At 42.1% G+C, this 15,734-nt stretch overlaps 1 protein-coding gene and 1 long non-coding RNA gene across 3 annotated transcripts; one reads left to right on the forward strand and one right to left on the reverse strand.

Moving 5' to 3' along the window:
• Positions 1-639: 639 nt before the first annotated feature.
• On the forward strand, positions 640-13,933 carry zfr (zinc finger RNA binding protein). Of its 2 annotated transcripts, XM_076149386.1 has the most exons (20): positions 640-735; positions 895-976; positions 2,872-3,151; positions 3,417-3,555; positions 3,722-3,940; positions 4,627-4,862; positions 5,070-5,276; positions 5,470-5,785; positions 5,890-6,071; positions 6,162-6,281; positions 6,880-7,025; positions 7,181-7,346; positions 8,025-8,227; positions 8,419-8,569; positions 8,757-8,898; positions 10,924-11,021; positions 11,882-11,977; positions 12,205-12,316; positions 13,021-13,118; positions 13,425-13,933. In XM_076149386.1, the coding sequence occupies exons 1-20, from the start codon at positions 699-701 to the stop codon at positions 13,605-13,607; spliced, it is 3,213 nt and encodes a 1,070-aa protein (XP_076005501.1). In that variant the 5' UTR covers positions 640-698; the 3' UTR covers positions 13,608-13,933. The 2 variants fall into 2 exon arrangements, with proteins under 2 accessions (XP_076005501.1, XP_076005502.1); XM_076149387.1 differs by lacking the exons at positions 10,924-11,021; positions 12,205-12,316; positions 13,021-13,118; positions 13,425-13,933.
• A 399-nt stretch (positions 13,934-14,332) lies between these two features.
• Positions 14,333-15,005, reverse strand: LOC143000163 (uncharacterized). The gene is made up of 2 exons (XR_012963596.1): positions 14,597-15,005; positions 14,333-14,523 (listed from the first exon to the last, which is right to left on the reverse strand). It is a non-coding gene; the product is annotated as an uncharacterized LOC143000163 (long non-coding RNA).
• Positions 15,006-15,734: the final 729 nt, after the last annotated feature.

A 15,734-nucleotide genomic window follows, 5' to 3' on the forward strand; every position in this document is an offset into this window, starting at 1 on the left:
CTTATTTGTTGTTTCCTATGTGAGAATTGTGACGATTCAAGATTGATGTGGGTTTTGTGCAGCTTCTCAAAGGTCATTACTTCCATTTGTCCCCTTCTCTTTTAAAATCACACCAGAAAATCCCTACACAACATACTTACTGTTGTGTAGGGATTTACAGAAAATCCCTACACAACATACTATAAAGATGATGATTCCTGAAGCTATAGATAAAACACACTCCATTTGAGCTTAAAAAAAGTCAAATTCTCCAGAATATTTTGTCCAATGAAATTAGTCATTGTCTGTATCAGAATCACAATAAAAAACGAAGAGCTTATCCATTTAATCAAATTAATATATAGAGTAGAGTATGTACAATATCACTATATGTATTTTAATAGAATAACTGTATACCTTGTGGAAAATGTAAATATTATTATATTATTTAACGTATATATATATATACGTTAAATAATATAATATAATAGAATATAATATATATATATATGTGTGTGTGTGTGTGTGTGTGTGTAAATATTGTAACAATGAATTAAACGGAACCGAATTCAACATATATCAGCTAATGTTTATTCCCAGAAATTAATAAGAGCGTAACTGGACTCTACTGCGCATGCGCTACAGCGACATTTCCGGGTGGAGTTGCGATATATATAAGCTGCTTTAATGTTCGGACGCTGTACGAGCAGACGGAGCCAATGATTCCCATATGTCCTGTGGTTTCCTTCACCTATGGTAAGTACAATGTCAAAACAAAAAAGCTCATCGTAGCCCGAGCTTCATTAATACAGCCTTGTTCCCGGTAAACACCTGTATACACCATAATGTTTGTCCTTGGTGCGGATGCTAGCCGTTAGCTTAGCGCTGATCTGTGTGTGTGTGTGTCCTCCGCAGTGCCCAGCCGGCTCGGTGAAGATGCCAAAATGGCTACCGGTAATTACTTTGGTTTTACACACGGTGCTGCAGCACAATACGGGTAAGGATACTGTCACAAGAACACAAAGTGTGCTCCAATGTTGTTTCAGTGTAAATTGGCTCCATAGCGCACTCACTGTGTGCTTCACAGCGCTGCTATTGTTGACGCTGGGGGAGGGGAAGCTAACTTTGCTGCTGCAGTGCTAGCAGTGCCCACCAGCTAAGCGATACTAATGAGCTGTCAGAGTGGCGACCAGCTAACCGCGTTCACTCTTATACGGTATTAATACGTCAAGTGAGCGCCGTGAAGCTGAAATGGTCTCGTAAAAGGGTGCTAAAATGCCAATGGTCATCCAGGATGCAGTGAAATGAGACAGAACAAACAAACAAACCGACGCAGATGGTCAGATGAGCTGGGTCTCTTTGAAGGGCCAGATGGCAGCTGTGTGCAGATGTGGATGAAGATTTTGATAGGTGAACATGTCGAGGCCAACCTGAGTCGATTTCTTAGGCAGCAGCTCTTTAGTCTCAATTTCTAATTCGTCCTAATTCACCTAACTGTCAGTGGGGGGCACTATTTAGTCATAATTACTACAAAATGATGGAGAGTTTTCTGTTTGTTAAAGCTACTGTAACCTTATTACTAAGAATATTACTGACCTGAGTATTGAATTGAAGAAAAACACGCTTTTAAAAAGGTATTTACATTCAAATACATGCTTTTTTTTTTCAATTTCATGCAGGGTTTTTTTTATACACAACACCCAATGCAACTCACTGAAATTCTAAAATTCAACCTGTTTATTGACACCATCTCATATCTCAAATGTAATAGTGTGATTTATTGATTAGTGTAGTTGTAGGAGTTTAGTTTATGATTCTCAAGTTGTATTTATAGTTGAATGATGATCGTTTTTGCGTGGCGCTCTGGCTTTTGGGATTGTGCTCGGTTTCATAAATGTTCCTTCCACTCATTGGATTTCTAAATCTGATACCAGTTTAAGAGAGAAAAGGAATATGAAGGCAATTTCTGACAAACAATTTGATTTGTTTATGTGTGCTCAAATTTCTGTGTTTTGATTATTCATTTCCCTTGTTACACATATGCTTTGGTAACATGGAAATCATTTCCCATATTAAACCTACATCATTTGTCCTGTCCTGCGATCTGATTCCTGTCCCAAAATAACACACGCATTTGATCTCACTGAGTACACCAACCAAGTACGCTTCACTTGGGAAATTTAGTATTGTGTACCGACGCATATTGCATTTGCTGGATATGTAAAACCACTCAAAAAGGAAAAACACAGCTCTGTTTCGTTAGCACAATTTAATTTGGTCCTCACTGCACTCTCAAGTCGGGCGCAGCGACAGCAAGTTCCACAATGGGGGAAATAAAATCCTAACTCTGAGATGTTCTTACTTTTTGTTGCAGAAGTGGAATAATATACACAAATATTTGAGTATTTCCTTCAGTGTGTAACCTATTCTCCTCTTTATTCAATCAATTCAATCAGCCGCCAATCAGCAGTTTTTCTCAACGCCATACCAGAGAAAAACTCGTCAATGAAGTTGTATTGAGATTGTTAAACATCCCCATCCAGGTGGTGATGTTGAGAGAATCTAAGAAAAGAGCGCCCTTTTGGATTTGCTGCTTAAATTCAATGTGCCTCGTTCGTCATCTCTGCATATAGACAGATTTGTTCTTACCCTGTGCCAAAGAAGAAATTCATAGAAATTGTGGGATTGGTCACAGAATTGAGCTTACATCAGAATGTGCTGTAAACTTTCAGAATGTCCAAAATGCATCATAGAATTGTGTTGTGCCCCTTAAATCAATTTCAGTCAGATCATGTTTTCATGCCATGTTCAGTTATGCTTCACCACCAGCCCTCTAAATTCTCAAGGAGCCCCTACAACCTTTGACTCTTCTCTCCTGTCCTGCCCTACCAGTCAGCAACCAGCTGCCGGAGTAGCCTACACCCATCCCACTACAGTGGCCAGTTACACAGTCCATCAAGCGCCTGTGGCTGCCCACCAAGTAGCTGCTGCCTACGCTCCCACCGCAGCAACAGTAGCTGTAGGCAGGCCTGCTCCTGTTGCTGTTGCTGCTGCTAATGCTGCGGCCTATGGCGCATACCAGCCAACGCATACTGCCGCAGACTATGGGTACGCTCAACGCCAGCCTGAAGTCCCTCCACCTCCACCACCGGTCACCTCTCAGAACTACCAGGTACACTGCAATTCCCTGCCACATGCTCGTTTGAAACACAGCTGCTTTAACTTGTAACAGAAGATTTCAATCAGCAGAAAGGGAGCAGCTCTAATGAATGTGTAGTTTTCAGCAACAGTTTGGAAGTCATCACATTTGATTCTTCCTGCCTTATTTGTGTTTAAAACCGGAAAAGTGTTTGGTTGAATTCAAGGTAAACTTTTAATGAAAATGTTTTTTCTTATCTCAAGTTACTAAATATACTTTTTTTTTGTCTGGTTCGCAGGACTCCTACTCTTATGTTCGGTCCACAGCCCCGGCGGTAGCTTATGACACTAAACAGTATTACCAACAGCCCACTGCAACAGCAGCTGTAGCTGCGGCTCAGCCACAACCCAGCGTGGCAGAGTCGTACTACCAGACAGGTATGCAGTTTATGCTTCAGACTAATGGTAAAGGGTGCAAGGTACCTTTTGCTCTCATCATACACTTTTGGAATGGTCATGTCATCATTTTTATGGAAAACTGATAAAGATAGCAGTTTCTATTGTGTGTGTTACTGACCTTTAAATCCAAACTTCTGTGGTCTAGCCCCCAAACCAGGATACGGTCAGGGGGTGACATCTTACACCCAGACCCAGCAAACACGACAAGTGACTGTAATTAAACCAGCTGCCCCCAGTCCAGCCGCGTCTACATTTTCCATCTACCCTGTGACCTCCACTGTCCAGCCTGTGGCTGCTGCTGCTTCTGTTGTCCCTTCTTACTCCCAGAGCCCCACCTACAGCACCAATGCTGTCACCTACTCTGGTAAGCTTTGAGGAGTACTTGACTAGTACCATAACTGTTTCAGATGATGGTCTGTGCACACCAGGACGCTTTGTGTACCTTTCTCTCCTGATTCTGGAACTATGAAATTTGTCTTTCCATTTCAGAACTCTACTATGGTAGTTCATCACTATAAGTGCTCTGTGCACACTCCACAGCTTCACCAGCCTATAAGGTTACCCTGGTTGCATCCTATTGTGATGGTCGTGATTTGCATGGAGCTTATACAGCATCTACAGGGAGCTTATTATTGAGATGTATGTCACAAGTGTTTGATGGCTCACAGAAGACTATCATAGATAAAGGCACTTCGTCATACACCAGGGTAATCTGCTCAGAAATGTAGTGCCACGCTACTTTTGATCAGAATCCATGCTCTAAGCATGCCTGTGGTGTTTATAATCTAATCTTTCTACCATTTATCATGAGGCCAAAATGGAACTACATAGTGTAGAATGGGGGCCCACATTCAGTATGCCCCTCCATAGATAATGGCAATAAAAGAAGAAATCTTATTGTATGTTGTGTGTGCATGTGACAGAATGTGCTTGTTGACAAACAAGGACAGGTAATGCAAGTTGTGTTTACTGGTTTAATAGAATCCATCATTGGATAAATATCAATGTCATTTTGTGCAGTTATTGTGAGTCCTGCGTCTTCTCCCCCAGGTACCTCATACTCCGGCTATGAAGCAGCTGTGTATTCAGCAGCCTCCAGCTACTACCAGCAGCAACAGCAACAAAAACAGGCAGTGGCAGCTGTTGCTGCAACAGCAGCATGGACAGGAAACACCTTCACCAAGAAACCTCCCTTTCAGAGTAAACAGCTCCGGCCTAAGCAGCCGCCCAAACCCCCTCAGATCCACTATTGTGACGTCTGTAAGATCAGCTGTGCCGGCCCCCAGGTGAGTTTACGTTCATGTTGTGGCTGGCAAGGAAAGGTTACTGTACACTTTGGTATTACCTGCATTTCTGCATTAATTGCCCATCAATTGTCATCTCTAAATACATTTAAAAGTTGTCATGTTCATGCTTAAATCACAGAAAGATTGCAATGAAGCAATTTCCCAAAAGATACAGATTGTAATAGTCGTTTCTTTCTGAACGTAAAGACGTACAAAGAGCATTTGGAAGGCCAGAAACACAAGAAGAAGGAAGCAGCCCTGAAGGTTTCTCAGAGCAGTAGCTGCAGCAGCAGTGGCAGTGGCGGAGTCTCGGCACGCAGCGCTCAGAATCAACTCCGCTGTGAACTTTGTGATGTTTCCTGCACTGGCACCGACGCCTATGCTGCCCACATCAGGGGCGCTAAACACCAAAAGGTATGGATAAGCATGGACATAAGAGATCCATTTCTGATTGGGTCATGGTTAAGGGGCTTGGTTGGTTTGGAAATCCTTTGTTTTTGTTAAGTGCACAAATACAAGCCTGTCCCAATATGTAAAGGCAAGTGTCCTTGGTTCCGGAAATCAAACCTATTTAAAAGTTTCCCTGTGGTCTCTGTCCTTCTTCCAGGTTGTAAAGCTTCATACCAAACTTGGCAAGCCCATCCCCTCTACAGAACCAAGCATGGTCACTCAGACGTCGTCCTCCACCACTGCTGCACCCAGCAAGACGGCAAACTCCGCCCTGGGCAGCTCCATCACCACCACCTCTCTGTCCGCAGCCGCCTCCTCCTCCTCCGCGGCCTCCAGCTCCCCCTATCTAAAGCCAGTCAGTATAGTGAGCAGTGGTGTGTCTAGTGTGAAGAACCTAGTAACCAACAACCCCTCTGCTGCCAACGCCACTGCAGCTGTGAAGAAAATCAACACCCCCAAGATCAATTTTGTTGGTTAGTAGATATTCTCAGGTCTGCTGCAGTACTTGTCAGGCTGTGTATCGTATAGTAACCTGTCCCTCTCTCTCTCTCTCTCTCTCTCTCTCCCCCCACTGCAGGGGGGAATAAATTACAGACCACAGTGAAGATGGATGACATTAAGGCAGAGGCATCCAAACTGGTCGCACCCTCCTTAAGTGCTCAGGATGCCAAGGCGGAAGCATCAGATTCTCTGTCCACATCGGCCCTGGCTGCCCTGCAGAGTGATGTCCAGCCTGTCGGACATGATTATGTAGAGGAGGTAGGCTTGACCCCTTGCATGACCTAGAACCAGCACACCAATGAAAAACACATTGGTTACTTGACTGTAACCTCTGAAATGTTTTTGTAGGTGCGAAACGATGAAGGAAAAGTCATTCGCTTCCACTGCAAGCTGTGTGAATGTAGTTTTAATGACCCAAATGCTAAGGAGATGCATCTGAAGGGTCGGCGACATCGTCTGCAGTACAAGGTTTGTTGTAGACTTTTTATTTTCACACTTTTCACATCATTTAAGGATCTATTAGAACCTGTAATAGTGAAGTGTTCCAGAATGAAAGTGGGTCCCAGGGAAAAACACAAGGAAAGATTAAAAACAAAAGAGACAGAAATGTCTTACATTTTAGGTCGGTCTTCCAAGCCCAAGGTTTTAGAGGTTTGTGATTTAGGGCACAGCAACTCACAACTGTACCTGCTGATCCTTTTATTCCGCAAACCACATTCAAATACCTGGTTAAGCCTCTGTGTATCCTGTCGAGATCTGCAACAAACCAGCAGTGAATGCCACGATTAGTCATAACATACAGTCGTAACATAACCACATGTTTCACTGATGATCTTGTGCTACGCCCCCATGAATTTCTTAGAGAGAAGAGAGGTGAAAGTGTGTCTGCGCCTTTCATCCCCATTATCAATTGCGTTAAACTTGGGCATTTAATATAATTTGTGTTCAATGCCCCATTACACAGCATATAAAGTTATTTTGATACTGATCCCTGGACCAATAATGGTGGTGGAAGAAAGGTGTGTTACTATATTGCATTCTTAAATATGGTGTTTTGTTTTTGTAGAAAAAGGTGAATCCTGACCTGCAGGTGGAGGTAAAGCCCAGCATCCGGGCAAGGAAGATCCAGGAAGAAAAGATGAGAAAGCAGATGCAGAAAGAAGAGTACTGGAGAAGGAGAGAGGAGGAGGAGCGTTGGAGAATGGAGATGAGGTACTGTAACCTCTAAAGTTCACACACTTCACTCATACTAAGATGTCCTATTGTTTGCACAAGGCTGTTTTTGTTTTTTTATGTTTGATTCTATGCTTGAAATTCCAATGAAATATCTAAAGCTGTTCTCAAACCTGGACACATCTTTTTTTCAGGCGTTATGAAGAAGACATGTACTGGAGACGCATGGAGGAAGAGCAGCATCATTGGGATGACCGGCGCCGCATGCCTGATGGATCGTATCCCGCGGGGCCCCCCGGTCCTCCTGGTCTGCTGGGAGTCCGACCTGGCATGCCTGGCCCGCAACCCCAGGGTCCTGTGGTAGGCTTATACACCTTATAATACACACAGCACAATGCTTTGCTTTCAACCATAATTGACAAACAAGAGCTTAGTTTTAGTGTCAAGCATATCCCAACTGCATTACTCACCAGAAGAACCACAGCGTAAGTAGGACAAACTGTAAACATCATTGTTGAAGTCACCTTGGACTTAATAGAGATATTTATAATACAGATGTAGCAGAAGACAAACCATGACTTCATTTTTGTCATCATAAAATTTCATAGTGCCATCTTCTGGTTCATTCCTAACTGTTTAAGAAAAGCCTAACTACATTGTAAATTGAATGTAAATGTTTACCTCTCTTAGTCTCTGGTGGGGGATTGGTTTGCAAACGCGGGCAGGTCGACAGCTGATGTGATCATGAAAGTTTCGGTTACATGTTTAGATGAAGTCAACAGCCTTCCAGTGCTCAAACAGTGTTGAACTCTAATCAAATCTTTTCTAAGAATTGAGCCCAGGTCTTTGGCTTCGCTACCATCTGTCTCAGTAATGCCTCAGACAGTTGACAGATGTCTTATTTCAGCTAAAATGGGCATAGTTAACTGTTCTGTTTCGATTGCACCTGTTCTTGACGGTCCATCATGGCAGGCGTACCCAATAATGTGTCGTTGATCACATGGCCAAACTCATCAAACCCTACTTCTTGTCTTTCAGCCGCCACGTCGTCCTGATTCTTCAGATGACCGCTATGTCATGACCAAGCACGCTGCCATCTACCCCTCAGAGGATGAGCTCCAGGCTATCCAAAAGATTGTGTCAATCACTGAACGCGCTCTTAAACTGGTCTCAGACATCATCACTGACCAGGAAAAGGGCACTGAAGAGGAAAAAGAGAAGAAAGAAGCTCCTAAAGACAGGTAAAGCTGATTGAACATTTCACATTATTAGCTGCATACATTTAATAAATGATTTGAGGTTTAACTGACACACTCAGAACACACACTGTTGTTCCAATACTGCATATACTGTAGGAGGGGACGCACAGTGAGATTTGCAATGTCTCCCTTTCCCCCCCTCACTTTCCTGTTTTCCTTGTTTAACTACCCAGAGCCCTAAAGGGAGTTATGAGGGTCGGAGTCCTGGCCAAAGGTCTGCTTCTTCGTGGAGACCAGAATGTTAACCTAGTCCTGCTCTGTTCCGAGAAGCCCACCAAAAGCCTCATCGCCAGCATTGTGGAGCACCTACCCAAACAGCTAACAGTACTGTCTTCATCTCATCTACATGTCACACTTAATCTGTTCAACTTATACATTTTCATTTTGAAAGAAAAACCATTGAACCGTTATTTCTCTATACTTTTACTTTCTTGATCAACGTAAAGATGGAACCAGCAAAGTTCTACAAGTTGCATGCATGATTGAACATGCTATTGGTATTTCTTCCCAGATTGTAACACCAGAAAAGTATGAGGTCAAGGGATCTGTCCAGGAAGCAGCAATCATCCTGACATCCTCTGCCGACCCTCAGATGCAAGTGACAATCACACTGACGTCACCTGTCATTCGAGAGGAAACTGGCCAGGATGGAGGTTGGGAAATCTATCACGGGCCTTCCCCTCGCACCTCTTTTCTTGTCTCTCACTCTCTGCTACCCCCCTATGAAATCAGTTTCAGTATGTTGGTTGAGACCCTGAAGAGCAGAATCCTGCTGGCACTTCAAAGTCTGACAGAAAATTTGGGTTTAAAGCAGATTGGCTATTTGCTCTCCTAACTCTGGTGTGTTTGACATGTCTAATGTCATTCAAGCAAGTGCTTAAACCTTCTGTCAAGAAGCTCATCACCTGACCTGGAAATGTCTGTTACCACTTCATTGTGAACGTTCTCTCCAGTGGGTCTATTGTGTATCGTATCAAAAAAGCTGCAACCCTTTTTTTGAGTGATTTGATTTCTGATTTACTGGTATGGGATGTTAGTTCGTGGGAGACAAACGTTTTCTAATGTCCATTCTCATGACACGGGGCTGAGCACTTAATGTGGAACACCAGACAGATGGAAGAAGTGCCAGCAGTGTTGCTCTTAGGCTTTTTTTGCTCTGTAACTATGGCCACTCAGATGCTCTTTATCCTTTTAAACAAAGCATGATCAGTGTTTGCATTGTGTTAAGTCTAGTTACTCCCAGATGAGATACAATTGTTTCCTGTGTTCCGGGGGATTCTGTTTCAGTTTAATTCTTAAATCATTTGTGGGGGACACATTGTTGCCGTCATATCCTGTCTCAATTGATTTCAAACAAGGAGGGAAAAACAATAGACGTCGACTCTTGTTTTGCAAGTTGTCCAGATTTACTGCAAATGCTGGAGTTGTGCAAGTTTGTCAAATCAAGATTTGGCCCTGAGGCACAGAGCAGAATCCCGTATAGCCAGGGAGAGGAAACTGGATGACATTTTCCCACAGGAAACAAATCTTCCTTTTGTGTAGTGGTGAACAGTTCACCATGCTGAGGTCCCTGTTCTCAAGTGCTCCCCTGAGTAGACCCGACATCTTCTTCACACATGGCATTCCAAATTGGCCTCATTGTGGACTCATTCTCAAATTAGACTCGCTCTAAAAAAGAAATCCCCTATCATGCCCCATTGTTTTCATTGACAATGGAAATGCTCAGGATATCGTTTCGTAATTGGACTTCTTCAAATGATTCTTAGGGGAGTATTGTTAAAGTTCAGGTAATAAGGCTGTGACAGAGGAAGCTCTTTGTTTGGACCCAGGTACAGCCATCGGGGTCTTATTCCTTTTCTTCTGATGCTAGGTATGCATGCAGTGATGTCCTAACCCCTTTTGTTTGCTGGGAGCTTTCATATTTTTCTCTTCTCCAGCACACATCGCTGCCTCCATCAATCAATAGCAACATTTTACAAGCCCAGCAAAAGCCCCCCCCCCCCCACACACTTCTTTGAACAAAAACAAATAACCGTCTCCCATCAGAGGATCAGTAGTTGCCCAACAGCTCCGGAAGGATTTTTGACCAAGGTTTTCTCACCATCCCAAAAACTTTGCCACACCTACCATTGACATGCCACTTTTATCAGGTCGCAGCCGAGAAGCCATAACCACACCCCACTATTGATCCGTCCTTTTCTTTCTCTGTACCATGCTCATGCTAATAATCACTACGCATTGGACCCAATACGTGAGGAAAGAAAATTTTAAGTCAGGGAATATAATGTTAAAGAAAATACTGAGTGTACAATTACCTGATAAAATTGTTATTGGCTTAAAAAAAAGAATAAATTTAGCTCAAATATTTTACACATAATAAGCCTTTCTCCTCTACAGTGTTCAGTCAGCAGATACAAACCCCTTTATAACTTACCATGACATCTGTTGTTGTGCATATAGATCCATCTAGGTTTGTAAGGGACGGTGCGTTGGTTTGTGCGGAGCCTTAGTTCCTTTTTTCCTTTTGAAAATTCCAATGGTAAGCAATAAACGGTACGTTGTTCCTAGGAAAGAAACACCTGGTATGTGTGGCAATGTGTTTGTTCTTGCCAGTCTCACTGACCTGGTCAAACACCCGTTCCTCATCACCCTTTTTGACAATTCAAATCCATTTTTAGATGTAACCTCGTGTATGGTGAAAGACCCAGCGGACGTCTTGGACAGGCAAAAATGCCTTGACGCTCTGGCTGCTCTGCGCCACGCTAAGTGGTTCCAGGTTCGGAACATCATTTTACTTTCTTATTGTAGCCTTATGAGATGCTTGATTTATTTATTCATTTATTTATGTCTTATCCATTTGGTTTTCATTTTTACTTTAATTTGGATAATCACCTGGTATAATTGAAAACAAATTCATAGAGCAAAAGAAATATTCAAGGATGCCTTATTCATGAAAAAGATCGGGTTAATGTCCACTGCTTTGTATTGATGGAAAATTGCGTTTTCTCTAGCCGTTCTCATGTTAAATTACCGTAGCACACATGGCATCCTTGTCTTCTCCTTTTCAATTGTCTTAAGTACTACATTTGTTACATGTAATTCCATAAGGCTGCAGAATAACTTTGCACATAATTGTGTCATCAAGAAGTGCTTTCATGTTGAACGTTTGTATTGTGTTTTTATTTGATATATTTTTGTAGAATGGGGATTGAGAGAAAAAAGGAACATCTGGGTTAACTGTGATGCTAACAGAGCAAAAGCACAGGCAGAGTGAAAGCAGATTTCCTTTGCTCTTTCAGTCCCTATACTGTCCTTTTCAGGTGGACTCTTGTACTTTGAAGTACCTGTTTGTGAGATACCTGAATAAATCTGGGGTCAGGGTTTAGAAGATGGCAAGGAAAACCCTTTCTTGTGCATCTTGCAAACTTTGAACTCCCTTACTAACTAAGAGGTACAAGACTACTGGGAATGGCAGCTGATTGCAAACTGTTATGGCTAATAGACATTTCAAACCATACACAAGCTTCCATTATGCACAGTAGTAATTGGACCTCTGTGACAGGGTTGATTCACTCTTTTGGTCCCATCTCTTGTCATTCTCGATCACTACGTTAACTAACTTTATTACACCAAAAGGCTAGAGCCAACGGACTTCAGTCCTGCGTGATCGTCATAAGAATCCTGAGAGACCTCTGTCAGCGAGTTCCTACCTGGTCAGCCTTTCCAGGATGGGTGAGTATTCCCCCTCCCTCCCCCACTGGGACACTTAAGAGAATGAAGAAAAATGAGACGGGTGTAATACGCACCAGAAGTGCTCTGATTTCCTTAGCGGCTCTTTATAATGTGGAAATCTACACACGACTGCTCTGTGTGCTTAATAGTAATGCATTTCAAAAGTGAAGTTGTGTTTGCCAGACAGCATGCCATCTAATTTCTGAGTTAAAATCAATTGTTTCCAGGCCTTGGAGCTGCTGGTTGAGAAGGCCATCAGCAGCGCCTCTGCACCTCTAAGCCCGGGCGATGCCCTCAGACGGGTTTTTGAATGTATTTCTTCTGGGATTTTACTCCCTGGTAAGTCACATTTTCTCAGTTTACAATAAACTGAGTGATTAACTGATTTGTGGAGAAACATTTGAGTGGAAAGGAGCTTACTGTACTGTCTGTAATTGAGCAGGTTAAAGACACACTTCTCTCCATTACATTCACTGCATGCACTTTATGTAATCAGTTTCCTTTATCGGTACCTTATGGGAAATTAAATATATTTGTAAATTGTAAAACACTGATATATTTTAATATGCAGCAGTGTGAGGAACACTCAATTTATGGTAGTTGTAGCGAGCCTGCGGCAGTCAGTTGCTCCAAAACACTGTGTTTTGCCTAAAGAGATTTTAAATGAGTAGTGCAGTGTATTCATTAAACCGTGGGTGTGTGAGCCAAACATACTGCACTGAAGCGTGTCCTGGATTAGATCAGATTAGTCATCGGATGCTTTTAATCACTGTGGGTGTTCATATCTGTGCTGACACAGTACAAGAATTAACTAACACATTTTCACAATTCTTGGTATTGAAGTATAGTTCTTAACACAGGTGACATAAATATTTTGACATATTTTCTCGTCACTGAAATGATGCAATTGAAAAGAAAACCTGTCTTTAAAAGTGAGCCAGTTAAACCTTATGAAACAGTGACTGCAACATCACAATGTAGATCCAGCGGAAACGTGCACTCAATCCTCGCATCTTAATGCTCCTGATTGTGTTTTTCAACAGGTGGTCCAGGATTGGGCGATCCTTGTGAAAAGAATCCTCTTGATACCCTGATCACTTTGGGAGAGCAGCAGAGAGAGGACATTACCTCAAGTGCTCAGGTAAAATTTACAACTTGAAGTGATGAGGTTGAAATGGTGTTAGACGGTGGTGAGCACACTGTTGAACAAGTAATTATTATCAAAGCTTTAGAAAAAATAAACTCAGTGAGATCCCTGGTTGTGAGTTTCTCTAAATGAGCCTCAATATTTGAATTTATAAAGCAGTTCATTCACAAAGTCCACAGTTAAATGGACTAATGTATTATTCTGTGGTTAAGGATACACATAGATTATGGACTATGACAGGTGGGCAGTATAGAAAAGTATTGTCTCATACGTAACTGTGTTCCCTTTGTATCTGTGCAGTTTGCTCTCAGGCTGCTTGCATTCCGGCAGATCCATAAGGTGTTGGGTATGGACCCGCTGCCACAGATGAACTCCCGTTTCAACATTCGCAACACCCGCAAGCGTCGACGTGACAACAGTGAGGGGACCGATAGCTTCGAGGGAGAAGGCAAGAAGGACAAGAAGGATTACGACAGCTACTAGACTTAGCCTTTAAAACGGTCTATATACTAATATGTAAAAAATATACTTACATCTTTACCGCATTTAACAGCTGCTTTTGTGCTGCCTGCTGAGTACTGGCTTTAGTCCAGTCTTATGCTTGGCTTGGTTGATGTACAGATGCACCAGTGTAATTGCAGCTTTACATGGTATTACACAAGCAAATTCCCCTTTTTGTTTTAGCTGTAGATTGTCAGAGGTAGGGCTCAGACCTCAGTCTGGACCTCGACCTTTGTACCCTCTGACACAACTTTTATTGAAAACTCATCTTTTTAGTTCCAGGGTTCTGTTCAACCGTATTCTGAGTCGGGAGGAAAGTGTCAGTGCTTTGTGTCATGCATTTTATTGTATTTAGGGGTGACTGTTTTGTAGCTGTTGTGAACCATTTAATTTTTACCCGTAGCTTCATTTCTCAAGTTCATTTTAATATTAATAACTGTGCTTAACGCAAGTGATGCTGTGGTCTCGTCATGTCTGAAGGCTCGGCTGTAATTAAGTTAAATGTGTGTGGCATTGCACTAAGATGCAGAAGAACTTTTGTGAGTAGTGAAGTGGTCATCCCTAACTGTAGCTTTGTTTCCTGCACTGCAAGGTGCGGGGAAATATTTGTATAATGTTGAACTAGAAGAAATGGCTTTAGTTTATGGAAGCATGGCCGTGTTCACATTGTTACAGTGTTTTGCTTTAACATTAATTTTTCCCAGTTATAGGAAAAAAAAATATGGCTTGTTTGCCTGTTTTCATGGTTTGGTGCTGCATTGTTGATTTCAATCCTTAAGATTTAATAATGTAACAGGGCAGTAGGAATTGAGTGTTGTTCCTGTTGTGATTGCCTGTTAAGCTGTATTATCTGCTTTACAATCTGCAGAATAAATACATTTCCAGAGTGAATAATTTTCTGCTATTTACTGCCTGTACATAATGGTATACAAACTTGTGTCTAGATCTTGGTTATTGGGAAGTGTTTGAACCTGCAGTGTTGTAATTGTGGTGAAGCAATAATGGTTCAGGATTGTTTGTAGGCTTCACTTGGCTTGTTTTGACATTTTCTAGTAAAGCCAAAATGACGTAAATTAGGCCGCTTCTCTCTGCATCTTAATCCAGTGGTCACTACTCCTGCTCTGGAGCTTCTACCGATGACCAATAAGTTACACCAGTGTGTTCACTTTAATCAAAGACTGGTGCCTCCTTCATCTTAATTGGATAAGCAAACAAGCGTCACTGAAAAGAGGTTTGATAGTGTCAAAGGTCAAATAAACATGTTTGTTGAGACCATCAGACTTAACCACACCTTTTGATGGTATAATGCAGTCAGCATTGAAGAGAATAAATACAATTTGTATAATGTTTATTTTTTACTTTTGATGAGTAATCCATGCAGAAATCCTGACACTTCCTTTTTTTGGCTAAATATTTTTTATTCAAGATAGCATCTGGCATTACAATGAGTAATCGTGTTATGGGACAATTTTTTTTGAGAGATTTTAAACATACAGAAGGGGAATAAAAGAATACAAGAGCCAAAGGAAGAGAAAGAAAACAGGAGAGCAAGAATGTGTGATGTACATGTGAATTAAAGCAAAGGGACACCCAACAGTGGGACAGCAACCAACAATAGCCAGCAAAAATATGTTGAAATGACGAGACAATGTAAAGCATCATTGTAGATGATTGAAGGAGGATACATCTCCCCCTCATTCCTCCAGGATGACACCTCTGCCAGGTACCTAAAGAGATATGGACAAATGTGTTTAGGTCAGATTCGTCACTCTTCATCCAATTCTACAAAAGCAGGGGACTTCATGTGTGGCGTACAGCAAAGATAATAGACCAGGTTGAACTGATTTTCCCCTTTATTGAGTCTTATCCTGAGTCATGGTATGATCAAACATTAAAAACATCAGCTGGTATAAGTGTCATGGTAACGGGCACAACAACCACAGTGGCAATTCATCAAACTGCTACAGCTCAACAATTATAATACAACAATAAGCAAGGCTGTGATGCGAGCCAACCTGAACACTCTTGTAGCCAATGTGAGCGCTGTGGTGGCCAAACTGAGATTATGTCAGAATATTGAGTGACCTGCCAGCTGAGTGTGGGACCGAG

This window comes from Genypterus blacodes, unplaced genomic scaffold (assembly GCF_046128005.1).
Source record: "Genypterus blacodes isolate CSIRO-AG114 ecotype Tasmania unplaced genomic scaffold, CSIRO-AGI_Gbla_v1 ptg000045l_1, whole genome shotgun sequence".
In the NCBI taxonomy this organism is placed as follows: Eukaryota; Metazoa; Chordata; class Actinopteri; order Ophidiiformes; family Ophidiidae; genus Genypterus; species Genypterus blacodes.

Bases quoted from the DNA above. Each gene is read 5' to 3' on its own strand.
- zfr (XM_076149386.1), top strand. From the start codon at position 699: ATGATTCCCATATGTCCTGTGGTTTCCTTCACCTATG. The intron at 7,026-7,180 runs GTACTGTAACCT...TCTTTTTTTCAG, and splicing joins CGTTGGAGAATGGAGATGAG to GCGTTATGAAGAAGACATGT. The intron at 11,978-12,204 runs GTGAGTATTCCC...AATTGTTTCCAG, and splicing joins GGTCAGCCTTTCCAGGATGG to GCCTTGGAGCTGCTGGTTGA.